Source organism: Manis javanica, chromosome 9 (assembly GCF_040802235.1).
Source record: "Manis javanica isolate MJ-LG chromosome 9, MJ_LKY, whole genome shotgun sequence".
NCBI lineage: Eukaryota > Metazoa > Chordata > Mammalia > Pholidota > Manidae > Manis > Manis javanica.
In genome coordinates this window covers 99,395,531-99,412,449 of record NC_133164.1, presented here as the reverse complement: position 1 = coordinate 99,412,449, position 16,919 = coordinate 99,395,531, and the positions used below count along the sequence as shown (strand labels likewise).

At 44.6% G+C, this 16,919-nt stretch overlaps 1 protein-coding gene across 8 annotated transcripts in view; it reads right to left on the bottom strand.

The window, feature by feature from the left end:
• SETBP1 (SET binding protein 1) overlaps positions 1-16,919 on the bottom strand; it is a 346,243-nt gene that overhangs the window by 84,016 nt on the left and 245,308 nt on the right. For all 8 annotated transcript variants that reach the window (XM_037017050.2, XM_073212976.1, XM_037017040.2 and 5 more), the window contains one exon: positions 11,390-14,849. In XM_037017050.2, the coding sequence (XP_036872945.2) occupies positions 11,390-14,849 (3,460 nt within the window). The remainder of the gene's footprint in view (positions 1-11,389; positions 14,850-16,919) is intronic.

The window sequence follows — 16,919 nt, the reverse complement described above, 5'->3', positions numbered from 1 at the left end:
CTGGTTGAGGAGGAATGGAAGAAAAAACAAGGAAGAGAGCTGCTTTTTGAAATGGGAACTGTTGGGTGCACAACCTCACCTGAGAAATGTTCCTGGGCTTATCAGGAAGGAAACTAAGGAAGTATAAGGTAGTCTTTTGTGTCACAAACCTATAATTAAGAGCTGGCTCCTTCCCTTTAAATGCGTTCGGTACCAGTGACAGCAATACTGACCAATTAGAGTAGCCATAACTTGAGTTGTTCTGGGCATGTGTGAACAAGGGTTTGTACTTGTAACAGATACTGGCTGGTTGCATTTTCCATGGCTGGGTGTAGTTGTGGATCTCAAGCTTTGGAAAACTCACTGCATCCCCCCCCTTGTCAGATTCTGATCTGAGAAGAAACGCTCAACACTCAGAGACTCCAGAGAAAAATTTTTGGCAACCATTTTCAGCCGTGACTAATTTGTCCCCTTCTTGGTTGTTATCCTGGCACTTGAATTCTTGTGGAGATCCTAAATAGGACAGTGTGGAAATCTGGATGGTTTTCATGCCCAATTGCTGCTGCATTTATTTAGAAAAGTACATTCCTCTGTTTGGGCAATGATATTGAATGCAGAATTAACAGTTAACCATGGTCAATTCTGGGACGGTACTTAGAGAGAAAATTAAAAAGACCAGCAACCAAAGTGGCGGGGAGGAGAGGAGAGGAAGGAGGGAAGTCGGAGAAGGGGAGCAAGGGCTGGCTTTCTCTAGCTTCTCCTGGGGATGGCAAAAGTCAAAAGGAAAGGGAGAAGAGTGAGCCGCAACCATTGGCTGGGGACCTGTGCACTTGTTAGCATAATGGTTATTTAGTAGGATTGTAGGTGACTTTATTTTCTCTTACACCTGTTTTTCTATATTTTCCAAATTTTCTTCACTAACAGTTCTTTGTTAAGATGGTAAAAGAAAAATATAAATGTTTTTCCAAATAGTCATATGCTCAATGCTATGGATAGGAAATCCACTTTTATTATTATTATGGTTGGGGCCTCAAAGAGAAAAATAGTATCTAGCACTACAGGGGTTTGCTATTTTGTAGGAGACATATTGACACAGACTTGTAGAACTATGACACTGCCATAGAAGGATGGCAAGGTGTCCCTTACATGTTTATAGTTGCCACATCACCTTACGTTTTAAATATTTTAGGCACTTGGTACTTTTTAATTGTGTGATTAGAATAAATACGTAAAAATGCAACTAACAGTGCAAACAAGTATATTCTGTAAGAGAAACCTATTTGGCCTGTTGGTCTTACTTGGGATATGAGACATGACAAACTGATTCAGAACCATAGTTCTTTTAGCCCATATCCCAATTCCTGGTGGAAATTTGCAAGGGGATAAGGTCTCCTCTCTAATGAATCCCCAAACTTTTGAGATGAAGCTCCAGATGCATGATTTCTGTAATGAATTGCTCCACTTTGTTTTTATTTTTAGCATATATAACTCTCAAGATGCAAGTGTTTGTGTTTACTAGATATGTTAAGTCCCTCAAATTGTATTAAAATTTTTTTAGAAAAACAACCAAGTTTTTATGCTCCACATCACTAATTATCAGAGAAATGCAAATTAAAACCACAATGAGATATCAGCTCACTCCAGTAAGGATGGCCAACATAAAACAGAGCAGGAACAATAAATGCTGGTGAGGATGCAGAGAAAGGGGCACAAACCCTCCTACACTGCTGGTGGGAATGTAAACTAATCAACCATTGTGGAAAGCAGTATGGAGGTTCCTCAAAAAACTGAAAATAGAAATACCATTTGACCCAGGAATTCCACTCCTAGTAATTTACCCTAAGAATGCAGGAGCCTGGTTTCAAAAATACATATGCACCCCTATGTTTATTATAGCACTATTTACAATAGCCAAGAAATGGAAGTAACCTAGATGTCCATCAGTAGATGAAGGGATAAAGAAGCTGTGATACATATACACAATGGAGTATTATTCAGCCATAAGAAGAAAATGAATCCTACCATTTGCAACAACATGGATGGAGATAGAGGGTATTATGTTCAGTGAAATAAGCCGAGCTGAGAAATACAAGTATTAAATGATTTCACTCATCTGTGAAGTATAAGAACAAAGAAAAAACTGAAGGAACAAAACAGCAGCAGACTCACAGAACCCAAGAATGGACTAGCAGCTGCCAAAGGACTGGGTTGGAGGAGTGGGAAGGGAGGGATAAGGGGGAAAAGGGGCATTACGATTAGCACACATAATGGGGGGGGCATGGGGCAGGCAGTATAGCACAGAGAAGACAAGCAGTGATTCTATTGCATCTTACTACACTGATGGACAGTGACTGTAATGGGGTATGTGGTGAGGATTTGATAATGGGGGGATCTAGTAACCACAATGTTGCTCATGTAATTACATATTAATGATACCAAAAAAACAAAACAAACAAAAAACAACTAAGTTTTAAATATGAGATTTAGGGAGTAAGAACATTCTTGCTCTCCCTTTATGTCTCTTTTGTGATTTTTCAGGACATCCCTTCTCCAACCGGGGTATCTGTTCCCCAGGTGAGAGGAAGGCTCCGCACCCAGAATCAGCCTCACACCCTGGGCTTGGCCAGCCCTTGCTCCAGAGATCTCTCTTTATATATATGTGTACCTTCATAGTTTATACATATACAAACTAATTTTAGCAAAGACCAAATTGCCTGTTAGCTGGTGCCTCATCCTGGGCCCCACTATCTCACCCATTGGCAGGGGGTCTCTACGGATAACTCAGAAGCTGAGTCATTCTACTGACTTTGTCAAAGACTTAGGAAATATGGTGGGAAAAGGAGGGGATGAGAAAAGCCAGGACACCTGGGATCCAGCACTTCCTTTGCAAAACTGGCTTGCTGACTTTAGACAAAGACTTTAACCCTCTGGGTTTTGATTTCCTTGCCTGTCAAGTGGGACAGCAGTATCTATCTGCAAACCTCAGTGGATTCTGAAGATCAAATGCAAGTAAGGAAATGTGCTTTTGAAAAGCAGAGTGCCCTGTTCAGATGAAAGGGTGAGTGGGGTGTTGCCTCAGGGAAAGCATTTTCTCTCTCTGTGTCCTCAGATCCTCCATCAAGGGGAGTCCCATCTCCTTACGGACTCACTGCCCACCTCTCAGACTCCCAGTCCCCTCACTGAAGAGCGCAAAGCCACAGCAGAGGCAGCTTTGTGACTTGCTCCCGCCACTCTGCTGATCGCACCCTCCTAATACCTCTTTTTTATCCAGCTTGCTCTGAATCGTTATGTAATAGGGCTAAAACCAACATCAACTTGCTTTTACAACATGCAACTTATTGCTCTGAAAGTTATTTTATGGGTCCTTTCTTCCTATAGAATGGGTTTTTATTTCTAGTCATTAAATGTGTGGACACTCATTATTCTCTCTAATTGCTCTGCATATGTGTATATATCTGTCTCTTGTCTCCTGATAGCTTTACAAGGTCTTTGAGGACAGGCATGTTTCCTGGTACTTAATCATTTCACTCAGCAGCTAGCACCAAGCCCTCAATGTGTCTTCCCTTCCTCTAGGATGTAGTTCCACATCATCCACATGGCAGTTAGCCTCTTAAAAATCCATCCCCACTCAACCTAACTTCAACCTAACCAGATGCTTTCCTGACCCCCCATCACATGGCCAGATGCACACCTTCACCCATCTGCTGTTACACTCATTCACTAGGCACCCACTCTCCAAAGTTCAGCTCCAGGAGTTTGTCTTTTGAACACTGTATCTTCCTGATCCTGGATCCCTGTGGGCCCCACTGTTGGCCTCCGAGTTAGCATGGATTAAAGTTGGTCTGCATTTATTCTCTGGTTGTTTTATGTATGCTAACTCAGTCTCTTTTCAGTACAGTATAAGGAACCTAACTTAGGAGCCCTTTTTCTTACTTTCTGGCCTTTCTAATTGCCCCTGGCTGTGTGTTACAGGTTAAGTAACTAAAGAGTTTTTAATCATTGTTGAGAATATAAGCTGTTTATGAATCAGCATATGTATTTTATTTCACAAAGTAAAAAAAGACTTCTGGAAGAGTAACAGTTGGGATTTAGTCCATAATGCTTGGCATATAGTAAATATTCAATAGAAGATTCATTTATCAGAACTTTTGACAACCTGGACTGTTCTTCCTTACATTCACAGTAGCACAGCCGACTCCCATGGTACCATAAAGAAGAGTTTTCCGAAGATTTCAAATAGACATTACAATGATCAGAAATTAAGTGCCTGTGTCTGTGGGGCAGAAAAGCGGGAGCTGGCATAGACTCTCTCACCTCTCTTCAAATACTGTAACCTTTACCTTTTCTGTATGTGGTCTTCAAGGGAGGCAGAATGACATAGTATTCTGAATGACAAGGTTCTGGCATTATTTTTATGCTCCCAGAATTGGGGGACATTCAACTTAAGACCTTCTAAGAATGGGTGTATATCTTTTCATCAAGGGCTGACTTCAGAAACGAAGTCTCCCCAGAAGCTGGAGCATGGCTAAAATCATAGCAGAGTTTCACTTTGTGCACCTACAGCCCCCATTTTCTCATCATCCACCTGCTCATTAACTCCTTGCCTTTCTCATCATCCATTTATTCATTAACTCCTTGCCATCTGGATTTGGCACACAGACCACCAAGCCTTAACTGTATAAAGCACTAAATACATAATAGTTAACTTTTCTGTTGTATTCAGGGGTATCAATATATTCATACATATTCTCATCTTCCATGAACTCAGGGAAGAAAGACAAAGTATAATTCAGTCATTTCATGGCTTTTGCATATTTAAATAATGGCTTCTCACTGCCTAATTAATTAAGTCCAAGCCTCAGAGTGTGGAGAAAAACCCTCTAACTTGCAAGCACAACATTTTTGTCCACCTTACCTGCAATGATCTCCCAACTGCAGACCCTAACCTCTATAAAACTAGAATAAACACTATTCCCCAAATTCTTCTTGGGTATTTCCATCTAACTAGTTTTATTTGCATGGCTTCCTTCTACACTGTGCTTGCCCCTTCCCCACCACAATCACCTCCCATCACTTCCCCACCATCTCCACTCTCCAAAAGCCTCTGCCATCCTTCAAGACCCATCTTGAATGGTAACTGCTAGAGAGAAGAATTTCCTGGGCCCACCCCTCTACTCCCACTGAAACACCGAGGTGGCTCACCTGCATTGAGACACCAACCCCCAGCACTTTCTTTATGACTTTCTGGTATGGCCCATATAGTCTGCCTTTAATATGAATTTTATTTGGTTTCTTCTTCTAGATTATATGGGAGAGCCTTCTGGATTGTAGCCTCTTTGAGGGCAAAAGTGCTGAGTTACTCAGCCTTGAATTCATTCAGGACTGCCCCAAGTCATAGGTATACAAGCCACTAAGGACATCATTCAACATTTTTCTCCTGCTTTTATCACAGCCCCTTAAATTCAGTCAATTTGCAGTAAGTGCTTTCCTGCACTAGCCTAGGTCACGATCCTAACAAGTATTCAATCCCATTACCCATTCATTCAGAGAATGAAGAGATGGTTTTTTGGACGTCCTTCTGAAGACGCCACCCTTATCTCTGCCCAGTGACAGGCCAGTCTGCGGAAGGCCTGCTTTATTGATTTCTCTAGCCAAGAAATTGTTGCATCCAAGCCAAGTCTGTTAAACCTGTAAGTTCTCTGCACCCACACCTGACTCTGCTTAACTGTCCAAAGCCACAGAGATATAAATAAAAACTTTCACCACGACAGGGAATGTTTGCCAACTGTGGGAAGATAAATGGCCTGGGGACTTCATTCTCCAAAGGCAGAATTGCTTGATTTCTGATTTCAACCTAGAAAAAGAGATGCCATGAGTCTGAGGCTTTTTCCCCCCTCTTCTTTCATTGCCAGAAAGTTATGGGCCACAACATTTAATTTGATTAATTCCTGGTTTCCAAAGGAAACCTTAGGTGGAACCTTGGGAGGCTCAATAAAATAAGTATGTACAATTGTTAAGACAGGAAAGGAAAAAAAATGACTTCCATCAGAGCCCACAAAGATTGTTTCCAGTCTCTAACATGGGTCTCCAGAGATAGCCTGGAAACCAAATTATTGTCAAATAGAATGCTTACCTTTACAATAGCTCACAGCAAAAGAAAACATATAGCTTAACATCTCTCCCACAACTCACCTTTCTGTTTTTTTTTCTTTTATTCTCTCTCCTTCTTCCCCTCTCCCTGATGTTAAGCTTCCCAGTCTCAGCTCTTTTACCAATTAGATATGTATCATGGTATGAGTCACTTGACCTTCTCAAGCTTCAGTATGCTTATCAGCAAAATGAGGTGTTTATACTACATCACTAAGATTCCTTTACTTCTGAGTCTCCATATAAAAGTAAGCTTGCTCTGTCTGTTCCCATACAAGTGGTCACAGCAGTGCCCTCATCTCTTCCTTTCTGAGATGATGACTGATTTCAGCCTGCACCAGGAGCAAGCTAATTTTCTGGTGGGAGTCAGGTCTGAGGAGATCTACCTTTTTGAAAGGTGAGATCAAATGACTAAGTGGCCAGAGACAAAGATGAATGGGGTGAGTCATGTAATTAAATAGATGGACCAAGAGGGATCTGTTTTGAAGTTTCCTGAAACGGCTACTTAATTGGCTAATTTGGCTAATAAGGGGCATTTTCTTCCTAACCTGCCCAATCTGTGTGTGCGTGTGTTTATTCAAATTCCACTGTATAAACTTGAGACTTTTAGAATCCAGGACTATGAGGTCTGGTTAGAACTTTTATTGTCATAGTTGCCCTTGGGAAAAGTAAGAGTCAAAAAGATGAAGAGGTCTCTCGGCCGGGTAGTGTGGGAGACAGGGCTGGGGCAGGTGCCCGTCACAGCCAAACCCCAGGCAACCCTCAGCTAATGAGTCTCTCATTTCCTCCCACACAATGACCCAGAATTCAACTTAGATAAAGGTTAAACAGACTATACTTCATCATCTTTCCATTTTTGACTCTTTCTTTTTTCGAGGTCTTAACTTTCTTCTCCCAGGGGTCCTCTTCTTCCTTCTATTCCCTTTTTTGAAACCTTTACTCACACACGTTTATTTTGAATAGTTTTCATGACAGGCTATCCGTGTGGTTACTCCCCTCATCTGGATGACTGCTTGGAGGAGGTTTTTGTATTATTTTTGTCTTGGCCATCCATTTCCTGCCTATGAGTGACAACAGAGACAGCCTCCTAGAATGCCTCACGGTGCTGATAAGAGGAACTGGCAGAGGGCCAGACGGAAGCCACAGGAGAGGTGGAGTCATCCAAGTTCAAGGGAAAGCAGCTACCTACCTGCATGGCAGGATTCTGATATCTGAGAGGTGAGCTAAGGATTGACGCTCATCTTGAGCAAAGTACTTGACATCTGGGGACTCAGAATGGCTACTTTGACTCATAATGGTATTGGACCAAGAGGTGACACAGTCAATGTACTCTTTCACGGTTGCTCTAATATCTGATGGGAGTCTGGACAGCAGTGGTCAAATGTTTGAAGTTCCTGGCATAATTTTAAGTCAAAATATGCCAAGACGTTCCCAAGAGGTCTGAACAGGAAGAACATCACTCACGCTAGAGACCTCCTCCACTGCCTTAGAAGAACTTGGCTTTGAGAGCATGTGGCATCATTCTGACTACACATTGTCCACCTTGGGCAGGTATGTGCTCCTGGTAATCTGCTGCATGTCAGCATGTGTGAGACAGTGCTGCCTGGTGGGAGGCAGGCACAAATGGGGGCTGATAAGGCTTCTTCCCACTTTGAATGTCTGACAAGGCACCTTCCCACAATTTATACATTATTTGGCCCCAGGCAAATGGTATGCATTAAGAAAAAAGGTCAAAGGAGTGACTGCCTTTCTGAAATTGAAAAAGCAGAATAAGTAAAATACAGAAAAATGGTAAGTCATCTGTGCGACTCTAAGCTCTAGGTGTGTTATAAGAGTGCTAAGGAGACAATGCATGCGTTTGCTGGGCTGGGGGCGGGGGGTGGAGAATGAATGATTTTCCAAGAAAGAGGAAATGGAGTGTGCAACTGCTTCTATTGCCAAGTGGGGTCCCTAATGCCTCTCTCCACAATGGTAACGCCTTATATCTAGATGGTGCTTTTCATCAGCTCTGCTTTTGGGCAGTGCTCAAGGTCCTCTCTTGATTCACCTCCTAAATCTGGTCCTCCATAGGCTGAAGGGTCACATCTATATTTATGACATATCTATTTTAGTGAAGACTAGCTCATGTGAAATAGGACACTAAGATGCTAAGGAAATTAATCCAGAGTAGAGAGGGAAGGGGTGGAGGGAGAGAAGCTATGGGAAATGCAGATGCTTATTTCCAAGCATGATCCTCAGTATCATCTGTGGAACAGACAACTCAACTCAAATAAAGTCTCTGAAGAATCTTAATGTCTCTAGTAACCTCAGCCTCCCATCTGCCTTTTTTGGAGTGTGTCACATTAAGGTGAACACTCTTTAGGGAGTCTAGACAAACTCTGACACTGAGTTTAAAGTGCTGCTAAAGACATTTTCTCCCTGATGCTTTGGGGGTTCAGAGATAAAGGGGACAATTGGGATATAGACAAGGAGAGGCCAAGGCTTAGAAGAGAGGGAAATGAAAAGAATCTGGTCTGTTCCAGTAAGATATTCAATAGCATGTTCAGGGACAACAGTGTAACTCATCAGGACATAGAAGACACCAACAATTATGGTTCTTTAAAATGATGAGGAAAAATAAACTCATGTCACAGAGACAGGCACAAAGCAGTACGGCAAAAATAACTCAGAGAACTAGATTTCAGTAGGATCAGAGGTGGAAGCCTGTCCAAGTAGTTACTTCCAGGCTGATATTGAGAAAAGTTGAGGCCATAAGGAATCCTTCTTCACTGGTTGGGAATTGAATAAAGAGGTATCTCTTTTCCTTAATTACTCTCTTCTGCAATCATCACATAATCACTGTGTAGATGCCTGAGGGAAAGGCATGCAATTCGAGAACAGAGAGGTGTCTGAGAGGGAGAGCCATGGTGGAATATAGGAGCCTTGAGCTGGGGACAGGGACCTACCTAGGCTTGGCCTGAACTGCTGGGTGACATGTGGTCAAGCTGCAATACCGTGGGTATAGCCCTGAGCTTAGATTCAATAGCAGTGACTTTCTAAACCTGGTCAGGTCACTTGATCTCTGAGCCCCAGTCCCCTGATCTGTAAAATAGGAATAGTGATACCTCTTTTTGAAGACTGCAGGAAGGGTGTATGAAGACATGTATGTGAAGTGGCTTTGAGAACCTAAACATATTATATAAAAGAGGTCTGGCCCAACCGCATGAGTTCCAGATGGGCAGATAACACTGAAAGGTCAAATGTAACAGAGTTAGTCTTAGTCCCCAATTTTTAGGCCAAATACAGCTTTCTTTCATGACATGGTCATCAAGTCTACTTCTTTCCACCTCATGTGGCTGGCTGAAGAGCAGAGAGGAAGATGTGGAGGAGAATTCTGAGTAAAGTCATGCCCACTATGGGAATGCAAACACAAGGGCAGCTGTATGGCTACAACGAGGGTACTTTCAGACACACACACACACAGACCAGAGATTAGTCTCCAGCTGGGAACCTTGCTGAAGTCAACCAGCACCCAGCAACCAACACAGTCCAACCACAGAAAAGTCTTGATACATCTGCTGAGAAACTTAATGGGCAACAATGGCTGTCGGTTATCGCTGCCGAGACCTTGCTTTTCAGTCTCTTAAGTTAGGATCCTTGCTTGTAGGTTCTTAGCAATAACACACTACCATTATTTTCTAGCTAAACAATGCCAAGAAAATACAAAAATAAGAACACCCTTTGTCCATGGCTAGTTTTGGACCTGTAGATCGATTCCACCATGCTGAAAGGAAAAGCAACAGTATTTCTCACGTGAAAGTTGAATCCAGCAACTCCTGTCCAGGTGGGCTTAATTTGGGCTTTGCATAAAAAACAAGCATGTTCAACAAGCATGTTCTGATGATAAGAAACAGGGAAATCCAGATGACCATATTCATCTGGGCAGACATGAAGTATAGGCCATTTATCACCTTCAGCAAAGGCAGGGGACATGACTGCTAATTGGTCTCTTCATTAAACAACAAGAACAGCTAACTACGGCAAGTCACAAGCTGGTGGCACTTTGGGGCAATCTTTAAGTGGCTTCTAACCCATAATCATATATTCTCCTGAAATCTGATGTCCTAGAAAATGTCTCTCATTCCTCATGAATACCCACACCTCCACTGATGATGGACTCCCTGGGAAGGGGGTAAAAACTACACCCTCACCTTCAGCATGGATGCTAAGTCTTTTCAAACCAGGTTTTGCCCAGAGGGTTTTGTACAACTTGGGGGCAGGGGGGTGGGCTTCTTTCAGCTTCTTCAACTCCCAGGAAAGGAGTTTCTACTCTTTTCCTAGTAAATAAGTATTCTGTTCCACAAGAGTATTATCGCCTATGTGTTATGAAGTCAAAGACAAAGGGATAGTTAGGCAGAAGTGTGAGGCTCTCGTAGCAAGGAAGGTTTGTGTGGGCCGGGAAGGTTAGCAAGAAGTTCTGCCAGTGACTGGTAAGGAATGGGCTCTTTCTAGTTGTAATCAAGATTTCAGTTAGAGATTAATGGGCAAAATCCTTTTCCCAGTGGACATGCCAAGCCACAGGGTCCCATGGGGCTAGGAGGCTCACAACACCTTTCAGACAGGTGTTGGCTCCCTCCCTTTCATGCAGGGAAGAGAAAAGTCAGGGCTTCACTCTGGGGGTCTGTCCAGTGCAGATTATCAAATGCCCAAGGACAAAGAGAGGACACGGTAACCTGGGGCTGTGGCTTCCTATCAGATAGACTTCAGGGTTCACTGGTCATCAGCTTCCGATGGTTCTGCTATATATAGACTTCTCATTTGGGATGTGTGACTTCTGGAAAGAGCAGGTCAGATAAACTAGGTATTCACTCCCATCTGGCCTTGACATTCTTGGGATCTTGTCAGCATTCCTAGTGAATTCTAGAAGTTTTATCTGATGAGCAAACTACAACCATCAGATGAGATGAGGACCTAAGAATAGCATCTTTAATTAAAAAACATGAATGTGGTGGGTATGGTCATAGTGTATGTGGCTACTGGGGCTGCCTCTGGGCCCACCATTCTTCGGCAGTGGTTCCAAGAGAGGGAAAGACAGTAAATACAAAATAAATTATGTACACAGTGTGTAGCAAACTTAAATGTGCAAGAAGGCCCATTCTCATTTGGTCCCTGCCTCTCTGCAAACCAGTGAATGCAATGTGCCAAAAATGGCAGACTTCTGGAGGGCAAGGCCCTGCCGTTAAATAACAAGACAGCCCAAGTCTGAAGAAATGCTTGTCCTTACCTGGAGACATGGAGGAGTCGTAAGAACCTCTCTCTTTGCGGTTCATCTTGAAGGCCTGGATGTCCTTTTCCCTGTACGTCCCAAAGCCTTCGTAGCTCCTCCTCTTACTCCCACTCATGTCACTGTCCCACTTGTCAGCTGAAGGGTTCATTTCACTGAACATGTCCAGGCTCTCCGTTCTCGTGCCACTGCCGTCCCCTCCACTGCCCGAGTACCTTTTTGTGCATGAGTCTGCAGGCTCAATGCTCAAGTCACCTTTGTCCTTGGCCTGCGTCCAATGCTGGGCATCGGAAAGTGACAGCGTAGACAGGGTGTCCACCTCGAAGCTGTTCTTAGAAGCTTTGTGGCTGGCTTCGCTGTGCTGGTGTTTCTGCTTCTCTTTATGCTTGTTCTTCTCAGTCACCAACGGGAGCTCTTTGTCGGCGCCACTCAGCCGCTCACTCAGGATGTGGCTGGAGAAGTTTGTGGCTTTGCCTGCAAAGAGACCACTCAGGTTGTCGTGGGCCCCCAGAATCCGGTCTTCCTTGTGCTTATGCTTGTGTTTGTGTTTCCTCTTGTGGAGCCGGCCGCTGGACAGACTGGCACTGCCCACTTTGGGAGGATTCAGGGAGGGCTGCATGTCGCCGAGGCTCATGCCAACAGGCCCCTGCAGGTGTACCCCATGCTTAGCTTTATGCTTAGCTGCACCAGACATCTTCATGTGGGAGCTTGTGTGGAACTGAGGTGGTGGCACTGTTGGCCTCATGAATGGGGAAGCTGCTCCGAGTGTGTGCGACAGATACAAAGGAGCTGGGTACTGACTGTAATAGCCAAGGTTCATCATAGGCATTGATGTGTAAGGCATTCCATAGGGTGCATAGTAACTTCCACTGGGAATAGGGTAGCTGAACCCTTGTAAAAAAGGCACCTTTGTCATGGTGTCATTGGTTTTTGCAGGCCTACCACGCTTCTTCTTTGACTTCAAGTCTGAAGTCCTACGAAGATAGAGCAACGGGTCATACTGGATATATGGCACCGGGTAGTAGTGATCGAAATTGATCCGAAAAATGCTGGGATACGGATTCTCGTGGTAAAAGGTGTAACTCCGGTGGGAGATCCTGAACACCTGGAACTTGGTGATGAGCTCTTCCAGGTCTGCCAGAAACTGGAGATCATCACGGTTTTGCAGGCTTTTCCGTTTCCTCTTGTGCTTTGGCTTCTTGAGGCTTTCGTGGGCCAGAAAGTTGTCCACGATGAGATGCTTCTGCCGGTGGCCATGCCGGTTCTTTGTGCTGGTGTCAGACGGAATGGCCTCCGGGTTGTCCAGGGAGCAGAAATCAAAGGAGTACCTCCGTCGGGACTCTGAGCTCTTCTCCGCTTGGTCAGACGTGCTGTTATTGTCTGTCCCAATGCCACTGTCGCTTGGGATCGTCTCCTCACTGTGCGACTCGCTCACAGGGGACAGCGTGATTTCCTTGAGTGACCCGATCTCGCAAAGGTGTGAGGGTGAGTTGGCCATGAGCCTGGGTGGCGACAGCTTCCAGGTCCCACTGTGAATTCCCTTTGGGGTTTTGGTTGGAAGAGCACTGATGGGCTGGAGATTTGGCATAGTTTTCAACTCTGAAAAACTGGTTTCAGTGCTGGCGGGGCTCAGGTTGCCATTGGACCCACCTAACTGTGTCGAAAGTGGGTGCATAGCTGCTGGTGAAGATGCCACAAGTGACTGGAAGTTGGAAGGCACGGCTGGGACATCCGACTGGCTACAAACAGGCCTTGGGTGCTTGATGGCTGTTTTGGGTTCTTCGGATGGGGGTGGCAGCTCTGTTCTTGGCTTCCTGCCCCTCTTCTTGCCAATGTAGATGGTTCCCCTTTTGCTGACATTAATCTGCTTGCCCAGTTTGCTCTCAATGGCTGCTGCCCCAGGGCTGGTCTCTGGGGGAGCTTTAGCCTTGAGAGCCATATTGCTAGAACAGGACAAGATCTGGTTCAGGATGTTTTTCCTCTTGAGTGTTTTCATCTTATTGATAGTTTTGATGGTCTTCTTATCCAACACCCCGAGCTTTCCAACTTTTTTGTGAAATTTCATCTCGCTCATGGGTTTGTCCTCTCCTGGCACTAGCTGGGCCAACTTGGCTAAACTGCGGCGTCTCTTTCTCTTCTTGGTGCCAGGAAACTCCCGGCTGATGGGACTGACGGGACTGGTGGAAGTCCCCTCATGGATCGTCTCAACCGTGAGCAAAGGCTGCTTCTTTGGTCGTCCCCGCTTCTTTTTGACTGGCGTGATCACAGTAAGACTGTCTGTGTTGGTGTAGAGGGGGCTGGAAGGGGTGATGGGGTAAGCAGACGGCGGCTCCACCATCAGTTTGTCGGAGGTGGCCACGACCACCTCCCGAAGCATACTGGGGGGCTTTGGTTTGCTGCATGTCCACCTCCGTTTCGCAGCAAATTTTGGATGCTGGATTTCCGGCAGCTTTCTTGATGGAGAGTGATCTGTGCGGGCTGAAGGCGTCATGAGCATGGGCGGCTTCCGCTGCTTAGACACCCCCACTGGGACAACTTTCTCAACATTTCCAGCTGTTTCAAGGCCAACTGAGGGGGACTCGTTCTCTATTATTTTACCCAATTTAGGGACACGGGGATCTTTCTTAGTTCCCTCAGGGTTGGAAAGTATCCTATTAACTAGTTCACTGCTCATAGTGATTCCAGAAGCCAGGGCTTTCTCTGGCATCATCTTTTCCACCACTGCTTTGATGGACTGTCTCTTTTTCCTCTTATGGCTGGTTGGATCTAGACAGGGTGTCTTGATAGGGATAGTAATCCGGACATGACTTGAGTCATTTTCCAGATTACCGACGGGACTCACATTCTGCCTGGCTGGTGAGGCCTCTTGGGCGTTATCTGCAGAGTAGCCCTCCCTTTTCCCTTCTGTATTGTCAAATGCTTTCTGGGCATTCTTGACCCAGTCCAGGTCTGGGTTTGGTATGGTCTGACTTATCACATCTTTTTTACTGGACTTTTTCTTGCTGCCTGTGGTAGGCGGTTCGGGGGGCTCCTTGGCCCCTCCTCCATCTGGATCTACCAAGGGCTGAAGCCCATTGCTCTCAGCAGAGCTGCTGGGTGGGGCTGGTGAGCTGTGGTTGCTTGGGGATGGAACCACACCTCCCAAGAGCAGATCTTTGCTATTGCTGGACAGCTGACTCCACGTGCTCCCTGCGCTGCCTTTCTTACCCTGGGCCTTGGCAAAGGAAGCCATGGGCTCAAGAGCTGGGATCTTGCTGGTGCTTGCAGTTTCTCTGCCAGCCTCTGGACTGATGAAGCAATTCTGAGTGGGAGGTCCACTGTCAGAGTTGGTGGACCAGTCCATGTGGTTCTGGCTGCTGCTTTTTTGCTGGTGCTTTGGTTTTAAGGTGTCACCGGTGAAGTCCTGTGGGAGGCCTGGGTCATAGTGGAGAGCTGAGTGTTTCTGTGGCCGCTCGTAAGCCTAAGGACGGGTGGAGTGGAGAGGGGGAAGGAGAGAGAAAAACAGAGATGAGCATCTTGGAGTATTTAGAATTTAATGTCAAGAGGCTTAATTATTTGGAAGTTGGAAATGGCCACCTTTAATTCCAGAATGCTTTAAAGAGGTTTCCTCAATTGCAGTAAAAATATGTTTCACTGATTCTGAGCAATAATAAGGACGCTTTAATTGCTATCTTTCCCCTACTAAATAACAGGAACTTTACTCTTTCTGGGTTTAATACAAAGTTCTTAGTTCTTCAGATTAAGAACTGTTTAGAGAGAGGAGGGACCTTAAAGGTCACTTAGCCCAATGCCTGCATTTTACAAATGAAGAAGCTGAAACCTCAGCAATGGAGAGTTCTGCCCATGGGGGCAGAGGCTGGGGGAGACTGCACTTCCTGCCTCCCTGCACTCTTTGCCTAATGCAAGCTGCCTCTTACTTCTATTGCGGCTTCTCCTCAAACACACATCTTTCCCTTGCTTCCTGCATTGTTGTTTTCTGTCTGCACTTTACCCTGGAGCTCAGCATCTCTGCACACAAACAAGTAGCTCATTAGGAACTGCTGCAATAAGGGACACCAAACGGCACACGTTGAAGAATTAAGGTGGGGTTGTGCGGAGACCGCGTGGTGGGAGCAGGGCATGGAGAAGAAATGGAAGAAGGAAAGAAACATGAAAGAGCCTCCAAATCTTTGCCAACTCTAGGAGCAGTGCTATTTGGGAGACAGCCCACTATGAATCCTTGAGCCCACATGAGAATTGGCTGTTCTCTGGAGCAAACTCTTGGATATTCTCAAAAGGAACCTGGAGTCTCCTGGACAAATGTGCTGGGGAAAAAAAATCATTATCATTCAAGATCACTCCTCTGAACTTTGTCAGCTGTAATTTCCCCTACATTGATTCTAAATGGAAGTCCTCAGATTAGGCATATTCCTTAGGACAGACTCCTCTGTTAGGAAGGATGAACCTGTGCTAGAGGCACAACATATCCAGTGTCTATAAAGTCACAAAGGGAACAGAGTATGAACACAGCATTTTTTTTTCTTTTTTTTTTTGAGAGGGCATCTCTCATATTTATTGATCAAATGCTTGTTAACAACTATAAAATTCTGTATAGGGGAGTCAATGCTCAATGCACAATCATTAATCCACCCCAAGCCTGATTCTCATCAGTCTCCAATCTTCTGAAGCATAACGAACAAGTTCTTACATGGTGAACAAGTTCTTACATAGTGAATAAGTTCTTACATGGTGAACAGTACAAGGGCATTCATCACAGAGACTTTCAGTTTTGATCACGCATCATGAACTATAAACAATCAGGTCAAATATGAATATTTGTTTGATTTTTATACTTGATTTATATGTGGATCCCACATTTCTCCCTCTATTATTATTATTATTATTCTTATTCTTATTTTTTTAATAAAATGCTGAAGTGGTAGGTAGATGCAAGATAAAGGTAGAAAACATAGTTTGGTGTTGTAAGAGAGCAAATGTAGATGATCAGGTGTGTGCCTGTAGACTATGTGTTAATCCAAGCTAGACAAGGGCAATAAAACATCCATGGATGCAGAAGATTTCTCTCAAAACAGGAGGGGTGAGGTTCTAGGCCTCACCTCTGTTGATCCCCAATTTCTCACCTGATGGCCCCCCTGCGACTGTGCCTGTCTTAGGTTGTTCCTCCCTTGAGGAATCTTACCCGTCTCTGGCTAACCAGTCATCTTCCGGGGCCATACAGGGAAATGTAAAGTTGGTAAGTGAGAGAGAAGCCATATTGTTTGAAAAGGTTAGCTTTTTACTTCTTTGCAGATTTATGCCCTGTGGCTTCTATGCCCAGCATTTGTCTTGAGGTATCTTTACCACTTGGAGGAATTATGATACTCGGTAAATTCAATATGAGGCACGAATTCTATTTAAGGGTTGTAATTAGGAAGAAAGAAGAAAAGCTATAGAAGTAGCAGGCAGAAGAACACAGCATTTTGAAAGACTAAAACTATCTTTAATATAGATACACACTTGCATTGTTCCAGAGAGATGTTAAGCCATGCTT